Source organism: Paramacrobiotus metropolitanus, unplaced genomic scaffold (assembly GCF_019649055.1).
Source record: "Paramacrobiotus metropolitanus isolate TYO unplaced genomic scaffold, Prichtersi_v1.0 Parri_scaffold0000029, whole genome shotgun sequence".
Classification (NCBI taxonomy): domain Eukaryota; kingdom Metazoa; phylum Tardigrada; class Eutardigrada; order Parachela; family Macrobiotidae; genus Paramacrobiotus; species Paramacrobiotus metropolitanus.
The window spans coordinates 1,075,247-1,102,457 of record NW_026570249.1 but is presented as its reverse complement, the minus strand read 5'-3'; the positions used below and the strand labels follow the sequence as shown (position 1 = coordinate 1,102,457).

Genomic DNA, 27,211 nt, shown 5'->3' with positions numbered 1-27,211 from the left:
ACATAATCGTATATATATTATTTTCTTGTGTAGGAAACTATGCACAAACTAAAAATAAACCATCCAGCTCATGCTGTTTTTCAACAGTTCCCAAGACACAAGCAGCATTACCGCGCTGAATTTCAATACTAAAACGTTGTAACAGAAAACACTTTGCGCGAATTTCACCAGTCTGCTCTCTGATGCGTCTAGCTAGATCATTAATAAAATCCATGGTGAGAGGACCACAGCTTCCCATTGTCTCTAACGCGACGGGTTGAAAATTGTATCGGTCAGCCAAGTCAGCATACTTGCCGCACTTCCGATATTCGGCCGCTTCTGCTGCAGCACCAGCATGATCGGATGTCTGACCAATATAAGTCTGTGCAAACGTATCGGCGACAGTTACGTCCCACACCAGCGCTTTGCCGTTTTTCCACGGATAATGAGTTAATCCATCCGGCCGTTTACCGTTCTTTCGATCCAGACCCGTAGGCTCACGGATAGATGAAATCTTCGCGGATCCGATTGCTCTTTGTGTGATATCATTCAAATGTTCGTGTCGAGGAATCCTCCCTTTACTTCGTTTACAGGACAGTCCGTGACGACCGAATTTATCAACCATACTTCCACAAATGCACTTATGTTCGCTGCAGATGACAGCACCCAAACGCAGCGCAACTGCGATTCTCACTGCCGCTTCGTCCAGCAAATTCCCAAGGCTGGCTACAGGCAAAGCGGACAACCAGGAAGCTGATTCTTTTGTGGAGACTGCCAACAAGCGCGCTTTTTCGATAACGTCAGCACTTTCCAATAAAAACCGATGCTCCCTAGCGTACACAATTGCCGTCCACGCCGACTGATAACGACGATACTCTGCTGGTGGCGGCTCCTCACTGCTCCTCTCACGAAACTCCTCCACGCACGACCCGATGTCGTCTTTGCCTTCCTCTGGCACTATTTCGGCAACGAGAGTCTTTGTAGCATAACGCGAGGATAAGTATGCAGGCAAAGAAATTTCCTCTGATTTTGGAAGCCCTATTCCTCCCATCCGGTCTGGCAAGGAAGCTTGTTTCCACACTGAATCCGACATCTTAACGTTTGTGATTTCCTGCGCTTTCCTCCTTATGGAATCGTCAAATTCGTGCAGCTTCTCAGGCACTTCCAACAAGGCGAACACCTAAGAGTAAACAATAACCGGGGCAGAGAAAGGCTATTCTTGAGCAAATATAACGCTTGATGAGCTGGTAACACACCAAGAAGATCGGTCAGTCGTTTGATCTGACCGATCTTGCGATCCAGCACTCGCCCAATTGCCCAATCAGTCAGCGGGGCACCCAACAGATCCAGCTCGTCTTCGCCCACCCACTGGATACCGGGAGCTACTTCGCTAAACATCCGGAAAATTTCGTTCTGCTCAGCGACCGTTCCTCCCTTTATGAACAATTCACATTTCTGAGGGTTGATCTGCAGCCCAATTTCCGATGCACAGTCGATAATGTTCTTAAAATCCGAAAATACAGAATCCACAACACCTCCCATCGTCGCATCATCCAAATACCACAAGTTGAATACAGACCGCATTCCTTTATAGAGTTCATCTGTACACAAACAAAACAATAACGGCCCCAACGGATCTCCCTGCTGAATTCCATGGGCCGAGGCAATTATGTCTCGGCCCAATCGTATATTGTAAAAACCATGGTATATAAAATGTATTAATGTATGTACATGTATTTAAAACTGTATGTAAAAAGATGTATCACAAAAACTGTATCACAAAAAATTGAAATGTTGTTATGATTTCACTTGACAGTGCGGTCATACAGTTAATCTAGATCTTTGTTTTATTTAAAAAAGCAGAGATCTACATGAGGATTTTTTTGCTTGGCATCTACATACGCTAACTCTAACTCAGAATCAGATTGGGACAGGCTTGCATGCGTGCGCTGCAAATATAGCTCATATGTGCACTGCAAATATAGTAATTAAAATGATTTAAAATTTAAGCATATTTGTGATGAATTCGGAGTCAGATCCGATTTGAATTAATTATATTCCAAAAGTAAAATGATTGTTACTGTAGGTACAGTTCCGTAAATTGCGGAAGTCTATGATTATACGGTTTATATTATGCTGCACACTGCACAGGTTATCTAAACGGACGTGGCTATGTAAACAGGATGGTTGGTTGCAGATATAAGTGATGGCATACATTCGATCTACAATGCAGGTGCATTAACCAAAACTGGCCCACAGGCAAACCTCCGTTAATAGTTAGTCAAAAAACAAAGTATGCACTAACAAATTACAAAGTAGATGTCAATCGCTTTAAAGGCACTATGAAAGTCAAATGCACGAGATATGTGACATCAAATGTTATCATGTTATTGCAGCAACAATAAGATCGTGTGGCAACAAACATGCAACCTCATCCGGTTGGTAGTTTCTGGGTTAAATAACTGAAAAAAACAAGCGCAAAAATTTTGCAGCATGGTCCTGCTGCATGGATAAAAGTATTTTAACCAAAAAAAGGTTTTGTGCTGAGATGTTTATATCAACATGATCATGTTCACAATGCAATTCGCTATTTCGCTCTTTAACTTGTTTCTGAGCGTTAGCATACTGTGCTTATCAACACTACAGTCTGTATGTCCCATTCAGCTTGGTGTTTGCGAGTTACATGTGCAGTGGCTGATTTTGCTTTGTGGAAGGGCCGGGCTCACAACTACATTGCTAGTTTGCTAATATCAAAGACATTTGTTGTCCCTGTTTGCCGGTGGTTGAGTGGAAGTATGGTTCATGAGATTGATCATCGTCCCGTACGTACTAAGCGAGCCCAATATATGCAGACATTTCTTCACCATTTCAAAAAATGGCGATCGTGGGCCATTGTGACCTTTGTTGAAATTGGCGTTATAGCTCAAAGGATTTTATTGGTCACTGTGTCATTCCTTGCGCAACGGAATCTTATGTCAACAAAGCATTTTGAAAGGTTTAAAACCAAAAAGTTTTAATGATTGCGGTCTTCTGTAATTAGCAAGACACACTTAGCGGTATCTTGCAAACTGCAAGTGAAATATTACGGTTTGGGACAATGATCGACTAGTCGGTGGATTCTACCAATCAAGCCATCGACAATTAATCCATCAAAATGGACTGCGCGCCTCAGACATGCCTGTTGGTGGAGGTTTAAGATTATGCTTTCATTCCGTATTCGACTTTAAACTAACATTCAATATTTCTTTACATATTGGTTGAAGCTCCGAATATTAGTTTTTTCTCCAGTGTAAACTCAAAGCTCAGGGGATCAAAACTTTTCCAGTAGAGTTATCCCGGCATATTTTCTCTAACAATAGGCTGAACATGTTTCTAATTTAACAGGTGGCGTTCAGTACTTACCTACACTTTTACTGCAAATAATAACTGTGGTTGTACAAGCCACAAGTGCTTAGATCGTACGTTCTTCGGCACTTATGAAAGTGTAAAATTGGTAAGTGAAAGCGTCATGGGGAAACGGTGTTGCAGACATACTAGAGCGTGACCTTTCCTAAACCTTGTATACTTGTATGTCAGTGCCAGGATCTTGCCTGAAATATTGCTTTACACAGTTCTACAGCGTTTCTTTTTAGTTTTCAAAATCCCTCCCAGAAACAGATACACCTAAGTAGTCAACATTAAAATTGAATAAAATCAACAGTGAATATTTTCACCTGGATTGAAGTCGAAAAACAGTTTCGTGGTTATTTTGTTGACGGTCGTACAAAAACACAATGGAAAAATTATCAAATGGTAACACAACTTGTTAAAGTTGGTGCCATAATGCATTAGTTAAACTGGCTGCAAACCAGCCGCTTCGGGAATGCAAAAAATATGTTGGATGCCTCCCGCTTAAGGGAAGTGGGCCGGTACATGGTACCAAATTCGTGTAAATGCACGAAAACTTACACTTCCGCGCACTCCCGAACGCATTTTTGCTTCGGTTTATTACATTCTGTAGCGTCTAAACAGACACTGCAGAGCGCTCAAACAAGGTCCTTGCAAAATAGTCTAACGTTACTACTGCAATGCAGTTGCAGCACCAGAATAGGCTTCCGAAGTACAGTATGTAAGTGATGCGGCACAGATATCTTTACAACGTTCGACATAATAATACCGCATCTTGGCACTCGATATATTTCCTTATTTACGTAATAGAATTTGGCATTTTCGGAAAAAAAACTGTACAACATGCGTGCACTTTTGTTTATTGTAAGTTCGGGTCATTCAAAGGCAGTTATTATTTTGTGTTTGTGTTACTTTGCAGAAAATAGTAATGATGTAACTACGTTGCAGGCGATTCGGCGTACAGTATTTCGGGAACTACAGTATAATATGCCAGCGGAACTCGATAATTAACGCCTTGGAGTCGACTTCCAGTTTGTAATCACCGTGGGTGTGCCAAGGCTAGCCATGCATGCTTCTACAACCTTATAAGCAGTTGAGAAACGGTTTAAAGAACATAACGAAAAAACGCGACCAAGTACAGATTCTGTATATCTGTCGTGTTCTTTACAACAGTTTCTGAATGTTTTCTAATGAACTTTTGTTTCTTTAAATGTTCTTAAAACGTGTTTAAGTACAGTTTCTTGTTATAGTACTGCGCGCCATACAACGTAGTCTTGTAGTAGCAGTTCGAAATTTAAAACATGAACAAAAACGGAGGGAAAAGACATTTTTTGGTGGGGATGTCGCTAACAATTCTGGGAGTAGTTCTTATACCAGTATCACCGGCAACGCAGTGGCTGATGACCACCCCTACCCCTGCTCGGCCTCTTGGTGATTATTCTCTAAAGAGACCAGCCGGACTGTTAGTGTCCAGTGCCCATCCTCATCGCAAAAAACCTCCTTGCACAGGATGTGGCGGTTCGGGGTGTTCTGCTCCACATCCTATATTTTGCTACTGGGGTGCGATAACTTATCCGGGCTATCCTGAACAACCTCCGTGGGTTAATTCGCAGATGCCGTCCTACTATCCTAGCTGAGTATTTACCTAGTTTCCCGATCCACAATATTTCCATAACTGATTAACGCATCTATTGCAATGACTTTAAGCGAAGGGCTGAATGAGTATGTGCAAAGGTCACATTTTGTCATTGGCAAAATTTGGGTGAAAGGTACTTGAAAAAAAAGGAATTGTATCATTCTAAGTCAGCTCCTGTTTTAAGTAACAATCGTACTGTAATCGTTGCAAAAAAATCCATGCATAGTAGCTCTCTTCGGATGCTGGTTTTGTTTTGCGTAGCGTTTCACGTTTACGGGACGTAATTTGTTTCTCACCAAATCCCACAGTCTGTAGCACCTAATATTGTAGTCATATTTATATTAAACTGAGCATCATGTACAACACTGTGCAACAGTGCAGTTTGATTTTCGCAGTGGGAGTTGAAAAGGCGTGTGCAGGGCTTTGCAAGAGTACAAAGGGTACGTACCATATTATGACATTGTATTGTGTTTAGAAGTAAAATTCTCAGCGCAGAAATTGTAAGCTTCAATACATGAATACAATACAGCTTCGAGGGGCACAAAACGTGCAGAATGCGTGAACAAAACTGGTTTTAGGCTCGAGGCAACAGCGGCATAGCGAGATATCTATTAATTACAGTCGATCAGTATTAATTTTTATATCGATCCGAAAACGACGCCATCCCCATTCGAAGGATTTGTTTAACTGAACTGGTTAATTATCTAAAATTACTAGTACATACAAGCAGATCATCAACAAACATGTACTACCCTGTACTGCAATTCTCGTGCATTTCAATATGGCAAAAAACTAAATAATAACGATTGGTCAGCTTATACTGTAATCATCTAAACGCATCAAAATTAAACTGACTTAAGTAACTTTTGCCAAAACGCCACTGCGCTTATATTACAGTATATAGTTTTAGTCTCAACGACATGGTGGCCTAGATTAAGTTACGAACATATGTAGAATGTAAATTATAAATTATCCAGCAATTCTTGTTGCATTTCCCGGGAAATTAATGGATGCTAAGTCTATTATTTGGGATGCGTGTCGACGGCATGCTGCACGAAGCTAATTTGCTGTTGCAGCGAATAGGGAGGCGGGACCGAATCAACGGGAGCCAATGGTAATGGCATAGTGGTTGGATGGGTATTGACCGCTGTCAGAATCATCCGCTGGTCCGGGACGTTTGGCATCGTGGTCATAATGTAGGTCACTGGTGGAGCATCCTTGGGAAGCTTGTTGATGTTGACGCTGGTGGACACGAGTTGACCAAGATTAACAACGATCATAATACTGAATATAGTCGCATGCAGCGCTGCTATTATAAGGCCGGCGAAGGGAGTGGTATCTGTATTTTCTTCTTTCTGGGATGCATAATACGCACAATAAGATAAATTATCAGCAAACAAGCTGGAAATCGGGCTCACTGCCATGGAAGCAATCAAACCAAAAATGCTGAATATCAGTGCCGTGATGAGAAAAGCGCGACGGCTTCGTGGTCCCTGTTGTGGTGGGATGCTGCGTCCTGCGAGCAGGCCAAATATACCGGTAAAGATAAATAAACCACCGCCCCAAAATCCTGATGCAATGCCGGTGCTACGCATCACATTGTGACACCAGCCGTACCCTGCGTTTGATGGCGGGGCCAAACGAATAAAAGCTGTAATTATATACAAAATATAGTCAGGATAACGTTTACAGAAAATCATCAAAATTGAAAAATATTTTCGTGAGATAATTAGCCAGAAATTTCATTTTCTTTTTATGTCGCTTACCTCCAACATCGAGCACGACAAGCAATGCTCCAAAAGACACTTGCAAGGCTCCAAAAGTCAGTACTGCTATACGATTGTGGAGTTGTCCAGTCGTCAGCACCAATGGTTGCAGCGTAACGATCGACATCTTCGGACAGTGGAAAATGAAGCCGTCGGGTTAAGACAACGTTGGCAAATGGAAATGTGACTGTCTACAGCTGCACCGGCAAAGTCAGCTCGCAGTACACATTTATAAACTGCAATCAGTTTCTGTTACTTACCGTTCGGTTTCTTATATGTACTGCCAAACAGCCAAATTCCAGTTGTTGTGGACACAATTTCCAATCTGTCGTGCAGCGTTTGAATTAAACAACTTCAACAAAATTAAAGATTTCATTCAGGGGGTTACCCATCAGTTTTTAACTAGCTTTGGGCGATTTAATAGAACCGGAACTTTTTCGGACTGAGTCAGGTGATGTGCTTTAGCAATACAAGTGTCACCGCGAGCTTATATGACGCTTTTAAAAAATTAACATCTGATCAGGATCAGCTAATTCAAACGCCGGTGAGCGTACGGTAGGTATACTGAAATCAAAACATTATCAATAACCTGTTTGCATCCTCTGCAAGATAAGGTATTGATAATAAAATTATTTTTGGTGTTTCTGACAGTTACTTAACTATGTAACTAAAAAGCCATTCGCGTTGCACTGTAACATGCTCGAAATCTTTACTACTTATTCCGCCCATGTGAGTATCTGTACTTATACAGCGTCAACTACGTACATGCTGCGTCTACTTGTAATAATTATGTAAGCACTATCAGCGCTTGAATTCATTATGCTTCTCTAGAGAGTTGAATGCACTGAGTGAATCAATCATTACTTTTGCAACTGTAGTGTTCGTGCCATACCTTTAGGCAATCTACCAATCTGAATACTAAATTCAACACGTTTATGTTAGCCATCAACTGTTAAAGTATCGGTTTTAATTTTTTATCATGACTTTCGTTGTTGTGTTAATGTGTTTCGCAATTCAAGAATATTAGATCCCGCTTAGAAACTGCCAAGTTGAGAGGAAAAGATACGAAAACTGCAGCTCTTGTCGCAGAAAGAAGAGATCTAAAGACAACGTCTGCAGTACATATATGTAAAATAATAAAAGCCGGCATTGGTTTTTAAAACGCTTGTCTTGTCACTTGGGATGCGTCTCGACGGCTTGTTGTATATAGCTTTGTTGTTGGCCTGCATAGTACGGAGGAATGACAAAGGTGCCCTGCGGCGGGGTAATACCAGCCGGATGCGTGTGCACCGCCGTGGCAATCATTTGCTGCTGGGCGGGAACGGCCGTTGTGGTCATTGTGTAGGTGAAGGCGGCGATCCGCGGCGGCAGTTTACTAATGTTTACGCTACTGGACACCAGCTGACCGAAATTCAGCACCACCATAATACCGAACAGCACCACATGCGCCATCGGAACAATCTGACTGGATGGATACTTTTCCAGGCATAACAGCAGCACCGGTTGGGATGCGTAGAAGTAAGCGGCAGGGGCCATTATGGCAGCCAGAAGCAAACCCAGAATGCTGAGCACTAGCGATGTGATTAGATGACATCGGCGGCTGCGCGGTTCTTTATGATCCGGAATCCGTTGACCAGCGGCAATGCCGAATGCACCAGTTATAACAAAAAACCCGCCGGTCCAAAAGCCGGAGCCGAGGATGGTATAGTACAGCGCGCTGCACATTCCGTAATTAATGTAGGAATTTGTCTGTTCGAATATGAAATCTACAAATAATCCAAAGTATGTATTTAAGTTTCAATTCAAATAACTGAGCAAAACAATTTATACTTTATACAAGTACAGAATACATATGTCCAAGTGTATGTATATTATAATTATATATACATGTGATATCCTATGTAGTTCTGCTTATACTTGCCTCCTCCATCCAACAGAATCAATAACAATCCAACCGTCACCTGGAAAGCACCGAACGTAATTACCGCACACCGGTTATGCAGTTGTCCACCAAAAATCGGTTCCATTACGGCGGTAAACGTGAGGGATCGTCAGGAATCAGGATTTAAGTGACTGCTGAGAAGATGCAGTGCCCGTACGGTATGCAGAAAGTCAGAGACGTTTGACGTTTCTGCTGCCGTTTACGATTCCGACAGAGCTGCACCTGGTGTGTAAAAGTGCATGTTTTCTTCGGCTACCACTTGGAGCGAGCGTCCTTGACGTATCGTCACGTTTATAAAGCTGAAAAACCGGAAGCGCTTTCGTTGAACGTGGCGACGGCCCGCGATGTACGCAGTCATTCTTGCTCGGGGCATTTTGACGGACCGGAAACGGGTCTGCCGAAACGGTTTATGACATCCGTGCTTCATCGAAGTACACGTTTAATTACTGCCTTACTGTGAATAACTTATATTCCAATGCAGACATGTTTTATTGCGCTGTAGCATAAACTGCATTGTGCTATGCGGTATTTAAAGAAAGACTGTAATTCGTTGTGCGATATTAACAGTCTGATACACCCAATGCAGACATGTTTTATTGCGCTGTAGCATAAACTGCATTGTGCTATGCGGTATTTAAAGAAAGACTGTAATTCGTTGTGCGATATTAACAGTCTGATACACGTATGTACAGTACTCGTTCAGACAAGAAGCTTACTCAGTAGGCGACTAGGCGTTCAAAAATACGCAAATACAGTCACTCAGCCACGTTCATGCAAACAAAAAATCGCAGTATTTAAAATTCATCGTTTCTCGATCCTAAACATACTGATGATAACGGCGTTACAACACATTTCGTGGCCGACATCTGTACATTACTATAATTATTGTATATATATATATATATATATATATATATATATATATATATATATATAAGTCCAATATAAAAAACGCAACAAATTATTCGACCAAAAGGATTATTAATTAGGAGAATTAAAACCAGAATTATAGATAATAGTTATTGCAATAAACCGTATTCTGTCGCCAAGTGCGCATATGTACAATACACTGCATACTCTCAACCACTGGTGTACTCTCAAGTCTAAATACCACAACTGCAAGTTTCGGAGGCATAAACGAATAATTCGCTTGCGTATTAATTAATGGCTTGCTGAACCTGGCTTTGTTGTGGAAGCGAATTATAGGGCAGTGGGAGTAACTCAGCGGGAACCAATGAGATAGTTTTTGGCTGAATGTGGTCTGTGCTGACCGGTATCGTCATCATCTGCTGATCAGGGCCAAGCTGGCTAGTGGACCTTGTGGTCATTATGTAAGTCATCACAGCAGCATCTGTAGGCAGTTCGGCGATGTTGACACTGGTCGACACCAACTGACCCAGATTGACCACCGCCATAACAGTGAACAGAACAACGTGAAGCACACTTATTACTCCAACAAAAGTTACAAAGTGGTCGTTGCGAAATAGGATTTCGTAGGTATCACCGGAAAATGCGCTTACTGCCACGGAAAGGACAAAACCGCAACTGCTGAGTACTAATGATGCAATCAGGAACCCGCGGCGGACCCTTGGCTCTTGTTGGGGAGCGATTACGCGTCCAGCAAGAATGCCCAATATGCCGGTCGCAATAAAAAAACCGCCACCCCAGAATCCCGAGCCAAATGTTGTGACACGACGGCACTATAAAGCCATGCGAAGGCTGCATGGAAAAACTTCGTGTTAAAAATCTATGTATTAGCAAAGGAGGTTTTTCGGTAAAAGTGCTTACATGTAAAAGTACCATAATGCACAAGTAGGTGGGATAAACATTATACAATACATATTTGCATTATGGACCATGGTTAAGAGTATCAGATAATTTACCTACGATATCCAATATAACCAGTAGTATTCCACCCAATACTTGCACATTCCCAAAGGTCAAAACTGCCCGGCGATTGTGGAGCTGCCATGTAGACACTGCTAGTGGTTGCAAAGTGACGATATTAGACATGCTTGCTGCGTTACAGAATTTTTTGTATACGAGCGAACCGAGAAAACTTTTTATCACGAGGGCTGTATTTACCAAACAAGAAGGCGTTAAAAGCGGCTTCCGGTAGCATTCAAATTATACCCATTAGAATTGCCTACCGATGCTAGCTACGATCGGCATCTTTATGCTTCCATGTTTATGGTTATCAAAAATCTTTTTTTGCACTGCCGCCCTAGGCAATTCAAATACAGATGCTTTGCAGAGTTAGTTATCATGCAGACAAAACCATCTACATTTGGACTACAGGTACTTGTACTTTAATAGTGCAGGCAACTCGTACGCTATGAGATTCTAGTTGCAGTAGTATAGATGAATAAACAATTCAACCTTTACTACTCGTAGTGCACTCTGTAGGACGGCATTGGATAAGCACAACAACTCTTGCTGTGCTCGTGAAGAAAATTGTGATCTTTTTTCTCGCGAGCTCAGCAACAGTTGTGCTCGTAAAGAGAAAAAAATTACAATTTAAGCAGAATTCATCGGTTTTTGATTATATAAAAGTCATTGTAACGGCATGAAACATAGTTTAATAAGCCTAACAACAAGTGTTTATGGCCATATACTATTAACAGTACATATGCTAAGAATGCGTCGAAACCGTTATAAAATTAGTTACAGCTGCGCCTCAGTGCGCTTCAAAAATAATACAAGATTTGGAGAAAACCATCAATATCGGATACAAATTTACAATAGACAAAAAACCATTATTCTTTCACCAAGTGTTCATATATGTATATGCATAGTATGCATAGCCTTCTTTCAGGCTCATCTACTGCGTACCGATAACAAAACTATGTATCACTGAAATAATTCCAGATGGAAAGTACGAATAGGCTACTTCAAATTAACGGCAGGTTGAACGTAGCTTTGTTGTGCTAGCGAGTAGGGAGGTGGAACCAAATCCGTGGGTACGATTGGCATGGTTTTTGCTTGAGTGTGGTCTGCGTGGATCGCTGTCGTCGTCATCTGTTGATCAGAGCCAATGGGCATTTGGGTCATAATATACGTCACTACGGCAGCATGTTTAGGCAATTTGCCGAGGTTGACACTGGTCGACATCGACTGACCCAAATTGACCACCACCATAACGATGTAGCATGTAGCGTGAAGTAGAACAAACAGTTGATCGGCATCAAGATGGTAGCTCGAAAAGACCCACGCCGGATGTACTAAATATTTACAGTGTTTACAAAAAAATGCGCTCATTGCCACGGCAAGAATTAGGCCCAGAACGCTGAGCACTAATGATGTAATCAGCACGCCACGACGAACCCTTGGTCCTTGTGGAGGCGGTATGACGCGTCCCGCGAGAATACCACTTATACCGGTGCCAAGGAAGTAGCTACCAGCCCAAAATCCTGAGCCGAATGCTGTACTGGGACGCCTGACAGTTGTATGATCCACGTGAAGAAACCATGTGAAGCCTGAAAAGTCAAGGAAAGAATACAATCCTTAACAACAACATAGATCACTTCCTCAACCTCAACATCCTCAACTCTGATGACTTCCACAGTATTCTCACAATATAACAAACGAAAGACGAAAGGGTCTGTGCAGCGGAGAGAAAGCGTGAAGAGTAAACAACCATAGTTATCAAAAATCAGATTATTTACTTGTGGCTTCTAATATAACAAGCAATATCCCAAATGACATTTGCAGAGCTCCAAAGGTCACCACTGCTAGACGATTGTGGAGCTGCCCAGTTGTAACCGCCAGTGGTTGTAAAGTGACGACCGACATGTCAAAATGCCAAAAGATTCTTCTTCTCCAAATACATGGACAATCAAAAAGATTTCCCTTTGCAACTTTCACATTTTGAAGATAAATAAAAAAAACACTTAAGCAATGAAAGCGGGGTCCGGTATTATGCTTTGCAGACTTTATTTATGACTCGTTTATTTTTGAATGTTTTCATGTATACCGATTAAAAAACAAACACAACACTGCGGCTAATATTGTTGACAGCTCTGGGCCATTTCGAAAATGGATAATACCCATTTGTTATTAGGCAAAACTGCCGCAACACTAATCAGTGATCACGCAGGATTTTGAATGATAAGTTTATGATCTTTAATGTTTACTGCAATCACTGAAGGGTTTTGACGGTAACAATTGAGCATTTGGTTTGTCGTTTGCTTCTTTAGTACAAAGAGTACGAAGTCCTTCGCATTATTATGGCTGCGCATTGTGTCTTACATTATACGAGTCACGCACGGTACCGGAAACTGAATCGCATCCCCGTTTTTGAAAATTTGGACAGCAGTTGTGCAACCAACACCGAATCCACCGATAAATATAAAAAAGTCCCTAGCCGCTGCGAGTTCAAGAGTTCTTAAAGTTGATCTAAACGGCTACACGATTGTGCACTGGAGCAATTTCCTGCGTACCGATAAATATTAATCCAATGATGATGAGTTGATGACTAACGTGTTCGTTTTCGGATAAAGAAGTCAAAATCTCGTGCACGATTAGGGGACAGTTTTTACATTGAAGACACCCATTTTAACTTGCAGAATTTCGTAACAAAGCTTTAAAACTCGCTTACAATACTTGCCAGTGAACCTCTTCTCTCCTTCGCATTACTACTTACCGTTGGAATTACTACTAAAAATTCTATGCTCTACAACTTTGGAATTATTATGAAAATTATTGATAAAAACATAATCATTGAACAATACATTTACGTGAATTATGTTGGCTTTAGAATAGACTATAGATATAAACATGGGGATACTGAGAGTAAATACTAGCCATGTAATATGTAGTATGCAAATACTACCGTTGCATTGCAATCACAACGAAAACACAACAGCAAAATTACAACAAAAACACTTCAGATAAGCCGTCGGTGTCCGGTAAGGTGCCCATAACGCAAAGCGCGTTTCCTCTTTGAATCTGTATGGACAGTCGCTGTCGGAAAAACTCTTTGGAACGTGGTTGGCCGGTAGCCTGAGCGATCCCACGCCCTACACGGTCCACTAGGCTTTTCGCGCCTTCACCCTGTGGGCCGAACGCAGCAGCAGCAAAGTTGTATCGCGGAGATAGCCAAGCGTGCTTGAGTCGCTTAGCGTTCTCGGCAATTTCGGCAGCGGCTCCAGCTGTAACCGCGGTGCGGTCGATGTATGTTGCGGCTAACGTGTCTACGCATGTTGGCTTTTGCATTAGTGTGCGAATACGAGTATAAAGGGTGCTGATGTGAACGCGCACAATAGTACTTACAAGAAACAGCTTCGGCTTTGCCTCCGTGTTTCTTGTGATCCACGGCCGGTTTGAATGGAGAATTCGTTAAGTTCATTAAATGTATCAACAGCCTTAGCAGTTATTGTACAGCGTCTTGAGGAAAGACTAGAATCTAGATTCGATTGTTGATGGGTCTCACCAAAAAATTATAAGTTTAACCACGCATAGACTGGACTGTGATAGAAGCTCGGTCACTCTTGCACCTAAAGATTCTTCATTGGAAAGGGGTGATAGTTCGGTAACTCACTCGTTTGGTGATTTTTCGGGTAGGTTCGGTCACTAACTCGTCCAGTGATTCTCGCAATGGTGGTAGCTCGGTCACTAACTCATCTCTCACTGGGCAGTGATAGTAGTTTGGTCGCTCACTCGTTTAGAAATTTTTCTTACTGGTCGGTGGTGGTAACTCAGCCATTCACTCATCCAGAGATCTTGCTCCCTGGGCAATGATGGAAGTTCGGTCACAAACCTGGCTTCCGTTTTTTCTAACTGGACAGGGGTGGTAATTCCGTCACTCACGCGTTTGGTGTAAATTTGCGCTGTTGATTAACAGAGACATAATTCGAGTTCAGCTTGTTTAGAACGCTTTAAGAAATTCGAAAACTTTTTCTTTTTTTGCATATTTAGTTCCGAATAGAAGTTAAACATTATGGGGAACTAGTGAGTAGCCACATATTAGTAAATGCAGCTGTAGTGAATGTTTGAATCTAGCAATATCAAACTACCCGATAAACTTCCAGCACTTGTAAGTACGATGAGAACCTTTAAATAGCGTACAAAAGTGCCGACAACCAAAGCCGGAAGGCTAAATTCTTAATAATTATGCGCTTGATGCCGCACGAAAATAAGTACAACTTATCTATTTTTCGGTTTAATTAGTGTAATATGTCAATTTATGTTTTGTAATGTATCCAGGCATATTGTTTTGAAGTCCCAAGGTCACCTCGAAAGTGGATTGGATCGTGTGCGGCGTCGTGCCGACACGATTCTGGTCGAACGAATTTAAAAACGAAAATCATGTGAGCCAGTTGTGGACCGAGGTCGATCTACTGGCGTGGTCAGTTTTTAAAAAAAATGGTTTTGATTATTGAGATCGGAAAACTATATGGGGCGCCGCGCGTAGTATAGATCTTGTACTTAATAAAATACATCAGGAGAAAAAAGCGAAAAATCTTAACCAAGCAGTAAAAGCGGGGCTCCAGTATTGTGCTTAACAGACTTTATTTATGGCCCGTTTATAAAAAAACGGCCGACAGTATAAAAAACCTGTGCAACAACAGGTCGTAAAACTAATACTGTGTGTTACACGATTATTCGAAGCAAATGGAGCTTACAAATACATGTAGTGGTTCGTGTATCCGCGCCTGTACTAAATCGGTGTATCACATCGGGATGAACCCGGTATATATAGATTAGGTTATGGATTCCCGTGGCAAATGATGGATCACATCACTTAAAGATTGTTACGCTTACATGAGCGCGCCCCGGCCGGCGTGGTTATGTGCGTGCTTGCCTGCTTCATCATCTTGACACGGGCAGCCGGCGGGGACCGGCGTTTATCCGATTCCCAAGCGGGCAAAAAAACAAGAAATTATTGATCGGTGAACAATCAAAGAAAATTTCTATACGCACACTAACCCAACACACAGAGCCAATGCTGTAATCGAGGATTATCGACTTAACCGGAAGCTAGCAGGCTCGTATACGTATCAGGGCCGGTGATCCACGCTTCTTGCCACTTATATACATACGCTTATGCAGATTGCACACGTGTGCAGGGTACTTAAGAATACCATCTGGAACCATAATGTGGTAGTGCAGCACATTTAAATCTGTTGTAACAACATTCGCTGATTTCGCCATGGGAGAGGTCGGAAATCCCTATTACCGCTCCATACCGTGTTTTAGCTATATTTCCATAGCGGAAGTCGTCGGTGGCGTGGTGGGATTCATCCGCTCAATAACGGTTCTCATCGGTAAGGCACACCAGGGGGTTCATCGGCCCTTTTCTCTGTTGTTTTTGTACAATTGAGAAGACCTAAGTGGTGTTACTGTTTTTAAATTGTTATCGTATACAATAATGCGTACCGATCTTCCGTCTTACGCATATACGTCTTGAGCGTCCAGGCAAACAATGGATCTAGAGAAAAGCAAAGCCTCTAATAAAAAATTAGCGCCTAGCAAAAAATTCTGATATTTGGTTACGCAACCATGTCCGGGATTCTCGGGCATGTACTTTTTTCCTTTTGCTGTGCATTATTCGAGGTTATAGTGTACAAAGTATCTATATCAAACTATTAATTTATTTGATTGGTATTGCAGGTTGCGATAATCGTATTTACAAACGCATATAAAATTTGCAGTAAAATTCTAACTTGCGCGTAAAAACTAATGCTGCTACTAAATTAAAAAAATATTTTGGCATTTTTAATATTATGGCACTGCATAACGTATCCTACCCAGCAGACAGTTTACAGTACGAGTACAGTATATTTGCAGTACAGATATTATACTCTGATGGAACCTGGATTGCACTATGTAAATAGCTGGCGGCGCCTGTTTGCACGCTAGACTACCGATTGCATAATACCAGAAAACGATCTCATATCAAATACAACGTTATATTTTTCATGCAATAGATATTTATGTACAATCCTTTGCAGGTGATCCGGGAAGTCATTCCTACGGCATAATTATTCTCATCATTGTGGATATCCTCCTTCTGGCCACCGGCGCTTTTGGTGTGTTCACGGTGCGGCAAGTCCGTCGCGGTGGCCTCGTTAAACGGCCCTTCACCGTCCTTACCATCCTCAACATCATCCTCTGTATACTCTTCACCCTCCTTCTAATCCTGTCCGTCTGCGCCGCTACGTTGTTAGCCGTGGACACCCGGCGCACGTATCTCTCCTATCCTTGGTACGTAACACCCGAAGAACGCCAATTCACGACCGAAACCGTGAATATGCCGGTTACATCATCAACGACATTGCGACGAGTGGAGTGGCTGGATGCCGTCACCCCGACCACGCCCATGTCGGCGACGGAGCCCTCGGGTGCGGGATACACGCACGTGATCCTCACTCTGCCGTCCCTGGTGTACCGCGGCCGGCCCACCGGAAGTCTGGCCGGTGTCATACCGGTGCTGTTGATCCACTTTCTCTATGTGATTCTCACGGCGTTCGGGGCCAGGATATGCAAGAAAAATACAGCGTCACCTAGTAGTCGACGATTATCGGAAGTGTAGAGAAACTGAGAAGTGTAGAATGTTGTTTAGTCTGCATGACATTTCACGATAATGTCCCGTGCGCAGTACCGATGTTTTTTCATGTGCCATATGGCTTGTACAGTTTAAATTGCAGTGCTACATAAATAAATACTATATAATGTACCGCATAAGTAACTTTACCCTTTGTAAATGCAGTACTGTGTGGAATGACTATAGATATAAATATGACGGGAGTGCTTAATTATCAGGGGAGAACCGTTACAAAATATATCCCTGCCGCAGATGCAAAAGACCTACGCAATAGGTACTTGTACTTCAATAATTATAGTACATTGAAATTTATTACGGGTATATTAGCACATAAATTTGATGGATACAAGGTCACCTGTGTCGTTGCCCCCGACGCGTTTGCTGTTATTTAATAAAACATACCAACTGTTTAAACTGAAACCACAGCCCAACGGTTGTTACTCTGTTGATCCGAAAGAGCATGTTAAGCTTCCGCTATAATAAACTCAGCATGTACAGACTCTAGGATTTCTACAAAATGTAATGGAAACGAATATATAATATTTGTGTACATTAATGTCGTATAGGTTCGCAGTGACTCGTATGTATTGGAAAAGCTGATCCGGGCGAACTATTACAAATATATATAATACCTTTTATATTATTATACATACTGTAGTTTAGAAGTGATTGCACTGGTTGCAATCCCTATGGATAGTCACAGATGATTAAAATACTGCAGGGTTCAAGCCGTAAAGCAATTTGCAAAAATATACAGCATCGATACGAAAGACAACACAAGAGTAACGCTAGCTGCGAAAACAACGAAAGCACATGAGGCGATTTACATAAGCAGCCTTCTGTGTGCGGGACTACGGATGGGTCAACGACGCCAGTCGCACATCTTCCTCTCTCCAGAACCTTGCGCTCTTCTCAAACGGCACCGCCCCGGGTACCGGCTTCTCTCCCAGCGAGGTCACCGTCACCAGCGCCGGATAGGAAAAGGACACCGGCAACCCGCCTATATGCGACAAAACCGGATACGATACCGATGCCGGCAACCCCGCAGCCTTCGCCGGCGGATGTTCCGAGGATAGATACACGGTGACCCTGTCGGATGTGGCCTTCAACCGGCAGAAGTTCAGTAGACTGGCGATAATCTGCCCAATGTTGAAAATAGAGATGAGGACGTACAGCGCAAAATGAGCGATCATCAGATTGACCCCGATGCGCTCGTACTGCGCATACCGGCCCAGACCGGTCAGCTTGAGGATAAAAGCCACGCCGGTGATGATGGTCAGGGCCATGGAGGCGATGACGGCGATGGCGCTGGTGGTGACCATGATGCCCAGGTGGCAGCGGTGCTCACGGAAGGAGTTGCGGCACGTGCTGCGCCGGCTAGAGATGATGCCGAAGAGGCCGCTCAGGGTGAAAAAGGCGCCGGCCCAGAATCCCGACCCGATGATGCTGTACAGCATGGCATGATGCAGGGGCGTCATCGAGAACGCTGCAACAAGTAGCAAAAATTGGAACATAATTAGAATTTTATGAGAACAAAATTGTTACCAAATGCTGTAAAGCTATCCGTGTATCCGGGCGTGCACAAACATGTTGTCACCAACAGCTTTCTATGCATAAAACTAAACTCTGTACTCCAAATTACTAATATCTATACTTCTATAACGCTCGATAACAATTACTCGTACTACCTTTGAGCAAGAGTTTTGCAATTTGCACTTGTTTTTTAAGAGGACGACAATTTTGAATAAACCTGGCAGAACAAGTCAGCAAAAGGTCATGCGAAGCAAAAGTGTTGCGCATTTGTACTTCAGCGTTTTCGTTAAGCTTTGTTTTTGTCCTAGGTGATTCGTACATATTCTGGGTAAAGATTCAATGTGACACCTTTAAGAAAAAGAGTTTTCCCACCAAGAAAATATATACAGCCCGAATATATATGCCGAAATTGAGAAATTATTTTACAGCTGAATGTTATCTTGATCAGTTATAGTTAAGTGATACATGAAAACTAAAGTGACGAAGTGAACGAATTTCATGACATCAACGTCATTGCTGTATTAGGATTAAGGTTTTTACGTAGGTATCTATCTGTAATAACCGTAATTCTGTGCCTTGAACACTGTCTTCCAAGGTTATAATATTTATGACTGTCTTTTTTATCACAAGTACATGCTGCAGTAGGTACAAGTGAGAACTCCTTTTTCGCTTTGTTATACCGTACGCTGTATTCATTCCCTGGATTTTCCTCCGGCTATTACTTGACTTGGGTTGCAACTTGGAAATATATTAATAAAATACAATTATAACGTACATAGTGTACAAGTATACTCTGACAGCGTTAATCGGTTTATACAATGATACAAGAAAAACAGAACAGAAAAGACCACTTCTATACGTAATATACGTACAAATAACAGGTGTTGGCGGTGTTTTGAACCAAGTATCATATACATATGCGCATATTATCTAATACGGGCAAAAGTATTTTTTATACTTCTGATAACTTAACTATAAAATGAAAAACCTACTGATAATATCCAGCGCAATCAAACCGATTCCAAATACAAACTGAAGAATAGCAAACAGCATCAGCGCCGTACGGTTCTGCATTTGTACGTCCGGAATCTGCTGCGGCGCTCCGTTGAGATGGGATACTTTGATTTTGGTATCCATTTTCAACAAATTACCGTTATTAACCAAAATTTACGAACGCCTGTTTGCAAACAATATGCCTGCAAATAAACTGTAAAATATTAACTGAATGCAGCTTGTCCTTGAAACTTTAAAGGACATGTGAAAGAAAGTCTAACAAGATGATCAGTACTAAAAAAAGTGTTTTACTTGTACAAGCAGTAAACAAACATGCACATGAGAATGATTTGGCCAATGTAGTGTCTACATATTTCCAAACCAAAACATTGCCAGAAGCCAAAATTTGTTAACAAATTTCAAGAGAAATTTTTCACTGTGGCGGCAAATTTATCAATCGTGCACGGCAAACCTACCCGGTAATTTCTAGGAAATATACATAAATATGTCAATAATGAATTATAATCATTTTTTTACGCAGAAACCGTGGGATTTTCCGCTACTTTAGCATGACGCTTACGCTTGCATGTCATGTTTATGTGTCAAAAACTTATTTATCAAATCGTTTAGTTGTTGGAATGTATTTACCTGTGTCAAACACAAGCTAGAACGCAGTTTTGAAGTTACCAGAAGACTCTTTACTACCCTATTGATTTAAAGTACGTACGAGTATATTGCACTGGCACTGGTTATTCGGGTACGAGTATACGTAGTTGTAGAGTAGTGACGCTTCCTTTCATTTTTACTGTAGTTTTTATTACAGTAATTGTGCACATATGTACGGCATAATTAACAGTTGTGTAATTAGTAAATTATTTACATGCACGCAGTAAGATTCCGTTAACTGGTGCACAGTTTTTAATTGTGGCAAGATGTCGCTTCTTTTCATTAAGGCATCATGAATAATAATTATAGATAACTTGATAATTCGATGATTGGTTAGTGGTGCGACATTTCTAGACCACAAATAATCTGCAATTTTTGAAAATGTATTGCTAGGTTTATGGTGTATCAAAGAGCGATAGAAAGGCCATTTAACGGTCAATCTTTTATTTAACTGTTTTCCAGCACCACCCCACCCAAACAGCCCACAATCCCACTTCCGGTACTTAGTTCTGACCGGAGCCGGCAGTCCAGCAGAGTGAATCATATGATGACAAGATGCGGCAATAAACGGGACGTTAGTGGTGGGGGGAAGTTGATGTTCAATAAACATTAATAACGAGCGCTTATTTCGTGGCTGTCTAATTTGTTATGCATGACGGGACTGGAAAGCACTGCTTGCTCCCGTCTGATATATGTAACATTTATCGACTGGTTTACGGCGGCTGTGGAATAATAATAGCTGGTAATGAGTGTGGTGTGGATTTTGCTAGCTTATTTATTGCTGTTTAATATGGAAAGGGGTTAAAAATGGGAGCGCCTTTATTGGACAGCCGACAGATGTCATTGGACAGACTACGCTACCAGACGTACAATAACCTTTCAGTTTCTCGTATAATTTGCATAATTCGTACGATTTGTATAATACCAATTAATTTTGTACAGACTATGTGTCAAAAAATGTTATCCGCAAATGACCACCGTATCCATATTAAACTAGAAGAGCCGAATATAAATTAAAAATGACACGTTGCTGACCGAGATAAAAAATATTAGTAGGTAAAATGTTTTCCGTTAAATTTTGAAAGAATATTTAACTGTAAAGAAGGGAACAATTACCCGTGAAATGGCATAAGTAAAAGCAAAAAAAGAAGCAAATTTATTGGGATATCTTTAAACAAAATCACATTAAAATCTGGCTGATGATAATTTATGGTAGTCAAATTCTGCAACAGCCCTTATTCTACGTTATCCCGTTGTAAACGTTCTTTAAATTTCCAAAGACATCCAAATGCACAGGAAACAGGCACAGGCACTCTCCGTACAAAAAGCATTTGTGTAATACACTCTGCATGCATCCAAATACCCATGTAGCAGCTCAGTTAGCAATGTTATTTTAACTTTACCGAGGAGAAATAATTTACAGTAGTCAAGTGCCGAAAGATTCCTTGTTAACATGTGATTGACGACAGAATCAACCATTTGACAATTGTAATAAAAGTTCGTGGAAAACGCGATTTGACGCTTTATAGCCGTTATCACTCCAGCACATTGTGCCGGACTTTTATGACCTGCAACGAACAGTAGATTATTTTAGCTAATATTGATTTAAACAGCTTGATGTCCACAAAATGCACAAATAAAATCGATTTCAGTAATGCATCCTTTAAAGCAGTTTTGTAATACAGCAACTGTTTCGGGCCGGATACGTTAAACATCAAAATAAATGCAATTAGTTCAACAAAGTATTAATATCCATGCAAGTATTGCAAAGGCGATTACATAGAAAGCAATTTCGTAAAGTTACGTAGAAGATACACTTACAAATAGATTCACTTGGTTTATTCCAACTCCCGAAGATTTTGAAAAAGATCTATGGTTTTTAATTTTTTCAATTTTTTCATTTATATTATTAATACGCATATTAAAAATATATTGATTATATTTTTAATATAAATTGTTGCTCACTAAATGCAAAATTCGCTTTAAACGGGCCTTGTAAATTCTTGGTTTCTCTTGAAGAATATTGGCTATTTTAACATTTGAAAAGTGGTGCATTTCCGGTCGACATTCAGTCTATTATAATACAGGGTCGTCTAGCTGACCTGATAAGCGAAATTTGACCTCGGTCACATTAAGGATACCTGGCACCGGTCTTACGTGTGAAGACATTTACAAATGATTGTCAATGTTAAATAATTTCCTGATCGCTGGCGTTGCAAATCATCACTTCCGCTTTAACAGCACATCGGACAATTCATCCAGGTTAATGGGCGTACCGGTGTTATTTCCGCTATACAGTAGACGACTGCATTTGATCAGGGATAACCTTTTCAGTTTATTATCTAGCCGGTGGAACTTCGTCACCAGGATACCGGAATGCGTCACAGCTATCTCGTCAGTGCCGAATATAGCGATTTGGTTCACTTTGCGTGGACAAAAAAATGTGTCAACAACCTGCCGCTCTCCAGTTTTGTTAAATACGAGTATACGAATTTATTTTGATATTTTTTATAACTGTTTGATCATTGGCCGTTTCTTGTGGGCAGTGTTCCTTTGTTTTACGAAAACTATATTATATTAAAAAAAATTTCTTTAAGAAGCAGCAACACGAAAACAGTGTTGTAAAGAGTTTAAACAGGCTTATAATTATGTAGTATTTGCTACGTACAAAAGTATATATGCCACCGTTCACTGTAACTGCGAAAACTAAAAATTTAATACACCCAAATGGTGCGCCTTGTAATCATGGTTATTATGCAGTCGCGGCGATGCATTTGAATGATTAAATGGGGATGCGGAGGAATGCGGCTGGATACAGTTGATAAGTATGCTAATCTGGCGAGGTTTCCGGGTCAATATTCGGACAGCAGCCACTTGAGCCACGGTAGCGAGTATATTATATGTACGCTGGCGACTGAGTGGCGAGTGACCATTAGGCCGGCGGAGCATATTGCACTAGCACGGGATATGGTGAATAACGCTCCGCACTGCTCCACTTGTCCAAATATCCTTACACAACAAACATCCCACACGTATCCCGCTACTGATTACACTGCACAGTCACGTTAATCCGGAACCACTGTATAGCATTGGCAACGATACTGTACACGTCCCGGTTTTTATCACCCTTCCTGGAGCATTATATTTGCAGTATGTAGAAATATTGTAGCGTCTAAACCAAGACAAAATACTATGTCATTGTTAGTTTTGATCATTAAAAATGTTATTGTTAATCTTTAAATATTATAAATAAATACAAATGTTTGTAATATACGAACAACACAGTCTTCCTACCAACCAAGTTTTATTTTGATTTCGACGTTTGTAATGGCCAGCCGGAATTACCCTAGCTGACCCAGAAACTTCGTGGTAAGTAATATTTTTGTATTAAAGAGAAAATCGTATTAAAGAGAAAATCCAGGTATTATATAAAAAGCAGGGAAGTTCTTCGAAACGTATAAATTTATTTTTTTATACGTTTTGCATTAGCTAATACTAAAATGAGTTGATCTAGCCCCCGGATTATTTGCGCAGCAGCATACAGCATCGGTATACGCAAATATTGTACGGCACCTCGTACGCGAAGGCGTTTCCCCTGAGAGCAGCACGTCAATCTACGCCGGGACTGCTCGCTTGCGCCGTTCCCGCTCTCTCTTCCGCACCCTACTCAACATGCACCACGAGTATCATGAGAAAATGGGAAATGTCCGACAAGACGGATGACTACACGATCCCCCAGGGATGCAATTAAGCCCCGCTGGATGTGTGCACATCACGACACACCAGTGCCACTGGTGTGTATTATGCGTGGACTGTGTCTTATTGCTGTATCCAACCAAACTGGTCCACGGCAAATTAACACGTGTGTTAGCGATACATGGCTGTTGTTGCGGCGATACTAAAACGGACGCGGGACGCTATCCAGCTTCTTTTGACCTCGATTTTCTACGTTTAACCAAATTGAATACCTAATTTACAACTCATCGATCAGCTCGATTTAAGTCAAAAGGATATTAAGGATTTTGTGTGCTTTATCTAAAAATTTTGTTTTTGCATGCTAAGTTTTGCACAGTAAAAACAATTTTGCTTTGCTTACTTATATACTGTAGCAAAATGTCAGCCATTTGCATATTTGCAAAACAAATTCCATGTATTTTATAAAAACTGTGGATAAGTGTGTAAACTGTACGTACGATTATCACAGTTTTTTTCGTGATTAAAAAATAGCGGGAATGTGAATGAATGTAATGTACCTGCATTTCCACTTTGACAGCCTAAGCAAATATTTTCGTTTTTTAATAAGCAGTTGTGAAAGAAGATCACAACAAAATGTAATCAGAGAAGCCGCTGAAATCCCGCTTTTCATGCCAATTCACTGCGTTCCAAAACAGTATTTAGCTAAGCATGAGTCATAAAATAAAGCGTGGCGTTACATACAGTATGCCGGGCGTCATATGATCACCCGGGAATGACCAGCAAACACAATCCTCAAGATTTGTTCTTCCTATCGTCAATGAACATAATCTCCGGCCAAGTTGCGGCCACAACAGGACATCCGATGCGGGACCGGCTGCGCAGTTGAAGATACGCTAAAGTCTGATTGCGCGCGCAGCTTTCAAGTGCTTCTTACCCAACTAATCCAGCCAATTCCACTGCGCATCAGTACAAACACACAGGCAACAGTCGCAGTATACAGTTTCCTTAATGTTTCCTTTCCATGTTTATAATTATGTGGAAGTTTCAAAATATTCTCATTAGCCACTGCTGCATAGTGGTGCAGTTTGAACTCTAATAAGGTCAAGCGCTGTGTACGGCAGATATCGTTACTTGTCCTGATTGTGAGTGTTATCTAAATGACAGGGTATATATACTTAATTGGAACTGTATGTAAATATATGACAAACCAAATCGAAATACTGAAACGAACTAAACCAGGAAACTGCGGTTAGCATTTCTGTTTTCACAATAAAAATATACGAAGTTATGCAAATCTCCATATTCTACGAAATAATAAAAATACATGTCTGGAAATATAATACTTCCAGACATCTGGTCCACTTGAATATAATTCCACTAGAATTTTAAAATCTTTTTAAACATTGTAAAAAGCTGGAATTATCTCGTTTTTCGTACTTGCTAAAAATATCTGGAAAGCAGATTCTGATTTTAGTAAAATATTGACAGCTTTTTGTGATTTTGTATAAGAAATCAGAAACAATGTCGTGTGAATAACATGTTGTTGTTTTTACTGCAACAACATAAACAACTGGATCAAGATTGCGTGGTAAGCTATTGTAAAGGTCACCGGAACTATCCACTACAAAGCAACAGCTGAGCGTAACATACACTGTACATCACGCTACGGGATGTATACAAGACGTGCAACTAACAGCATCAGCGTACATATGCTGTACGTGGAGATAATCCAGCGCGTAATCGCATAACCGAGCCGCCTACGCAGAGGCCCGTCGTCTGTACAGTGTTAGCCGTAGATTGAGCCCAGCGGGCAAACAACGCCCAGACATCCCCAATGTTATCCAGAAATGTTTAATTACACCAAGTACGTTTTTAATAATGCCACCGTATCAGCGCCGGCTGCTCAGCGGCGGCCTTCAGGGATTTCGCGCGCGCGCCAAGATGGAAAAACATTGCATTTGAGAAAACATTCGCTGGCCCGTGCCAGTAAATTAGCGTACTGCACAACAGGAAGAACAGCACAATGGCCCAACGGAAAAATAAACACGCATGCTGTTCGGTAATTTTAGAACGTCGGGAAAAAACCATCGGCACAGCGTGCACACGATTTAGTTTTGTGACGTCATCTGCTGTTTTGTTATATCCTTGTGTTATTAAATTTTTAAGTGCGTAATTCTGCACTTTAGTTATCGAATATTTATAAAATTTAGCTAAATCTTTAGAGTATTTATTTATTGATTTATTTTGAGACGGGGAACATGCTCCACTTTTTTCAAAACTAGATCGATTGTTTTTGGCGCCGGCCATGAAAATCCTGATCCACTGTTATCAACCCTTTACAGGGATCATTAATTTTACTCCAGTTAAATATATATAGCACACATCCCACTTTTTGGGGAATACGGACTAGTCGGACTGAGCGCTAAGCCAAATTTATGTCGTTCCAGATTTGGAGACTGTCAGGAAAAATGTAATTACAAGCTGTCTTGGCAATTCACTCCGGGTTTGACGTGACTGTCATGGAGAATAAGATTCCCTGTTCTCCCGACTGTATCCGCTGATGTGTGCCTCCATAATACAACACAACGAACGGTCGGCTGTGAGAACTTAAGCTCAATTTCCATTTCCCATCCGGTCAGTCAAGCGTTGGCTAATTCCCTGTTTTAAATTCTCTCCGTCAGACTGTCATGCCAGAAACCTTCAACGGAAATGACTAATGCGGTTAGAATGAAAAAGAGCCTAATAATCATTGAAAAAATTCGCAAAACGTGATCACTTTGGTGACGTACATAATAATTGCAAACACAGAACGCATTTAGTAAATCGTGTGGTACTATGTATTATTGTTGTACTTTATCGCAGCAAAAATCAAGTATGATAACATTTAAATTGAACTTAAAAGGGTTGTGCGTAATGACCGCGTTATGTGCCATAAATTGTATTTAAAATTCGTAAGTAATTACTGAATCGGTGGTAATTTAATGGCTTTAAGCTACTGATTTGCGTCGAAAAGTTTTAAATTAATTAAAATGCTTTCCTTAACCATTACCGCTTTTTTATGCTATGTA

The 27,211-nt window shown here is 41.1% G+C and overlaps 6 protein-coding genes across 6 annotated transcripts; 1 reads left to right on the top strand and 5 right to left on the bottom strand.

Moving 5' to 3' along the window:
- Window positions 1–37: 37 nt before the first annotated feature.
- Window positions 38–1,521, bottom strand: LOC129588305 (uncharacterized). The gene is given in 3 exon segments (XM_055482471.1): window positions 38–48; window positions 169–1,140; window positions 1,143–1,521. Coding segments are annotated over 3 exon segments (1,362 nt in total).
- A 4,144-nt stretch (window positions 1,522–5,665) lies between these two features.
- LOC129588382 (uncharacterized) lies at window positions 5,666–7,394 on the bottom strand. The gene is made up of 3 exons (XM_055482574.1): window positions 7,029–7,394; window positions 6,769–6,965; window positions 5,666–6,653 (listed from the first exon to the last, which is right to left on the bottom strand). The coding sequence occupies exons 2-3, from the start codon at window positions 6,893–6,895 to the stop codon at window positions 6,025–6,027; spliced, it is 756 nt and encodes a 251-aa protein (XP_055338549.1). The 5' UTR covers window positions 6,896–6,965; window positions 7,029–7,394; the 3' UTR covers window positions 5,666–6,024.
- A 334-nt stretch (window positions 7,395–7,728) lies between these two features.
- On the bottom strand, window positions 7,729–9,015 carry LOC129588381 (uncharacterized). Its single transcript, XM_055482573.1, has 2 exons — window positions 8,690–9,015; window positions 7,729–8,534 (listed from the first exon to the last, which is right to left on the bottom strand). The coding sequence occupies exons 1-2, from the start codon at window positions 8,793–8,795 to the stop codon at window positions 7,942–7,944; spliced, it is 699 nt and encodes a 232-aa protein (XP_055338548.1). The 5' UTR covers window positions 8,796–9,015; the 3' UTR covers window positions 7,729–7,941.
- Window positions 9,016–11,320: 2,305 nt separating this feature from the next.
- LOC129588430 (uncharacterized) lies at window positions 11,321–12,656 on the bottom strand. The gene is made up of 2 exons (XM_055482633.1): window positions 12,376–12,656; window positions 11,321–12,186 (listed from the first exon to the last, which is right to left on the bottom strand). The coding sequence occupies exons 1-2, from the start codon at window positions 12,500–12,502 to the stop codon at window positions 11,597–11,599; spliced, it is 717 nt and encodes a 238-aa protein (XP_055338608.1). The 5' UTR covers window positions 12,503–12,656; the 3' UTR covers window positions 11,321–11,596.
- A 3,145-nt stretch (window positions 12,657–15,801) lies between these two features.
- On the top strand, window positions 15,802–17,299 carry LOC129588437 (uncharacterized). Its single transcript, XM_055482640.1, has 2 exons — window positions 15,802–15,975; window positions 16,663–17,299. Exons 1-2 carry the CDS (start codon window positions 15,861–15,863, stop codon window positions 17,241–17,243), a joined length of 696 nt encoding a protein of 231 aa, XP_055338615.1. The 5' UTR covers window positions 15,802–15,860; the 3' UTR covers window positions 17,244–17,299.
- Window positions 17,300–17,865: 566 nt separating this feature from the next.
- LOC129588411 (uncharacterized) lies at window positions 17,866–20,160 on the bottom strand. The gene is made up of 2 exons (XM_055482609.1): window positions 19,781–20,160; window positions 17,866–18,741 (listed from the first exon to the last, which is right to left on the bottom strand). Exons 1-2 carry the CDS (start codon window positions 19,923–19,925, stop codon window positions 18,107–18,109), a joined length of 780 nt encoding a protein of 259 aa, XP_055338584.1. The 5' UTR covers window positions 19,926–20,160; the 3' UTR covers window positions 17,866–18,106.
- Between the last annotated feature and the right edge of the window lie 7,051 nt (window positions 20,161–27,211).

Bases quoted from the DNA above. Each gene is read 5' to 3' on its own strand.
- LOC129588430 (XM_055482633.1), bottom strand. From the start codon at position 12,502: ATGTCGGTCGTCACTTTACAACCACTGGCGGTTACAACTGGGCAGCTC. The intron at 12,187-12,375 runs GTAAATAATCTG...TTGACTTTTCAG, and splicing joins TGTTATATTAGAAGCCACAA to GCTTCACATGGTTTCTTCAC.
- LOC129588411 (XM_055482609.1), bottom strand. From the start codon at position 19,925: ATGGATACCAAAATCAAAGTATCCCATCTCAACGGAGCGCCGCAGCAG. The intron at 18,742-19,780 runs GTAGGTTTTTCA...TACTTGTTGCAG, and splicing joins GATTGCGCTGGATATTATCA to CGTTCTCGATGACGCCCCTG.
- LOC129588381 (XM_055482573.1), bottom strand. From the start codon at position 8,795: ATGGAACCGATTTTTGGTGGACAACTGCATAACCGGTGTGCGGTAATT. The intron at 8,535-8,689 runs GCAAGTATAAGC...GATTATTTGTAG, and splicing joins GATTCTGTTGGATGGAGGAG to ATTTCATATTCGAACAGACA.
- LOC129588382 (XM_055482574.1), bottom strand. From the start codon at position 6,895: ATGTCGATCGTTACGCTGCAACCATTGGTGCTGACGACTGGACAACTC. The intron at 6,654-6,768 runs GTAAGCGACATA...ATATAATTACAG, and splicing joins TGTCGTGCTCGATGTTGGAG to CTTTTATTCGTTTGGCCCCG.
- LOC129588437 (XM_055482640.1), top strand. From the start codon at position 15,861: ATGGGAGAGGTCGGAAATCCCTATTACCGCTCCATACCGTGTTTTAGC. The intron at 15,976-16,662 runs GTAAGGCACACC...AATCCTTTGCAG, and splicing joins CTCAATAACGGTTCTCATCG to GTGATCCGGGAAGTCATTCC.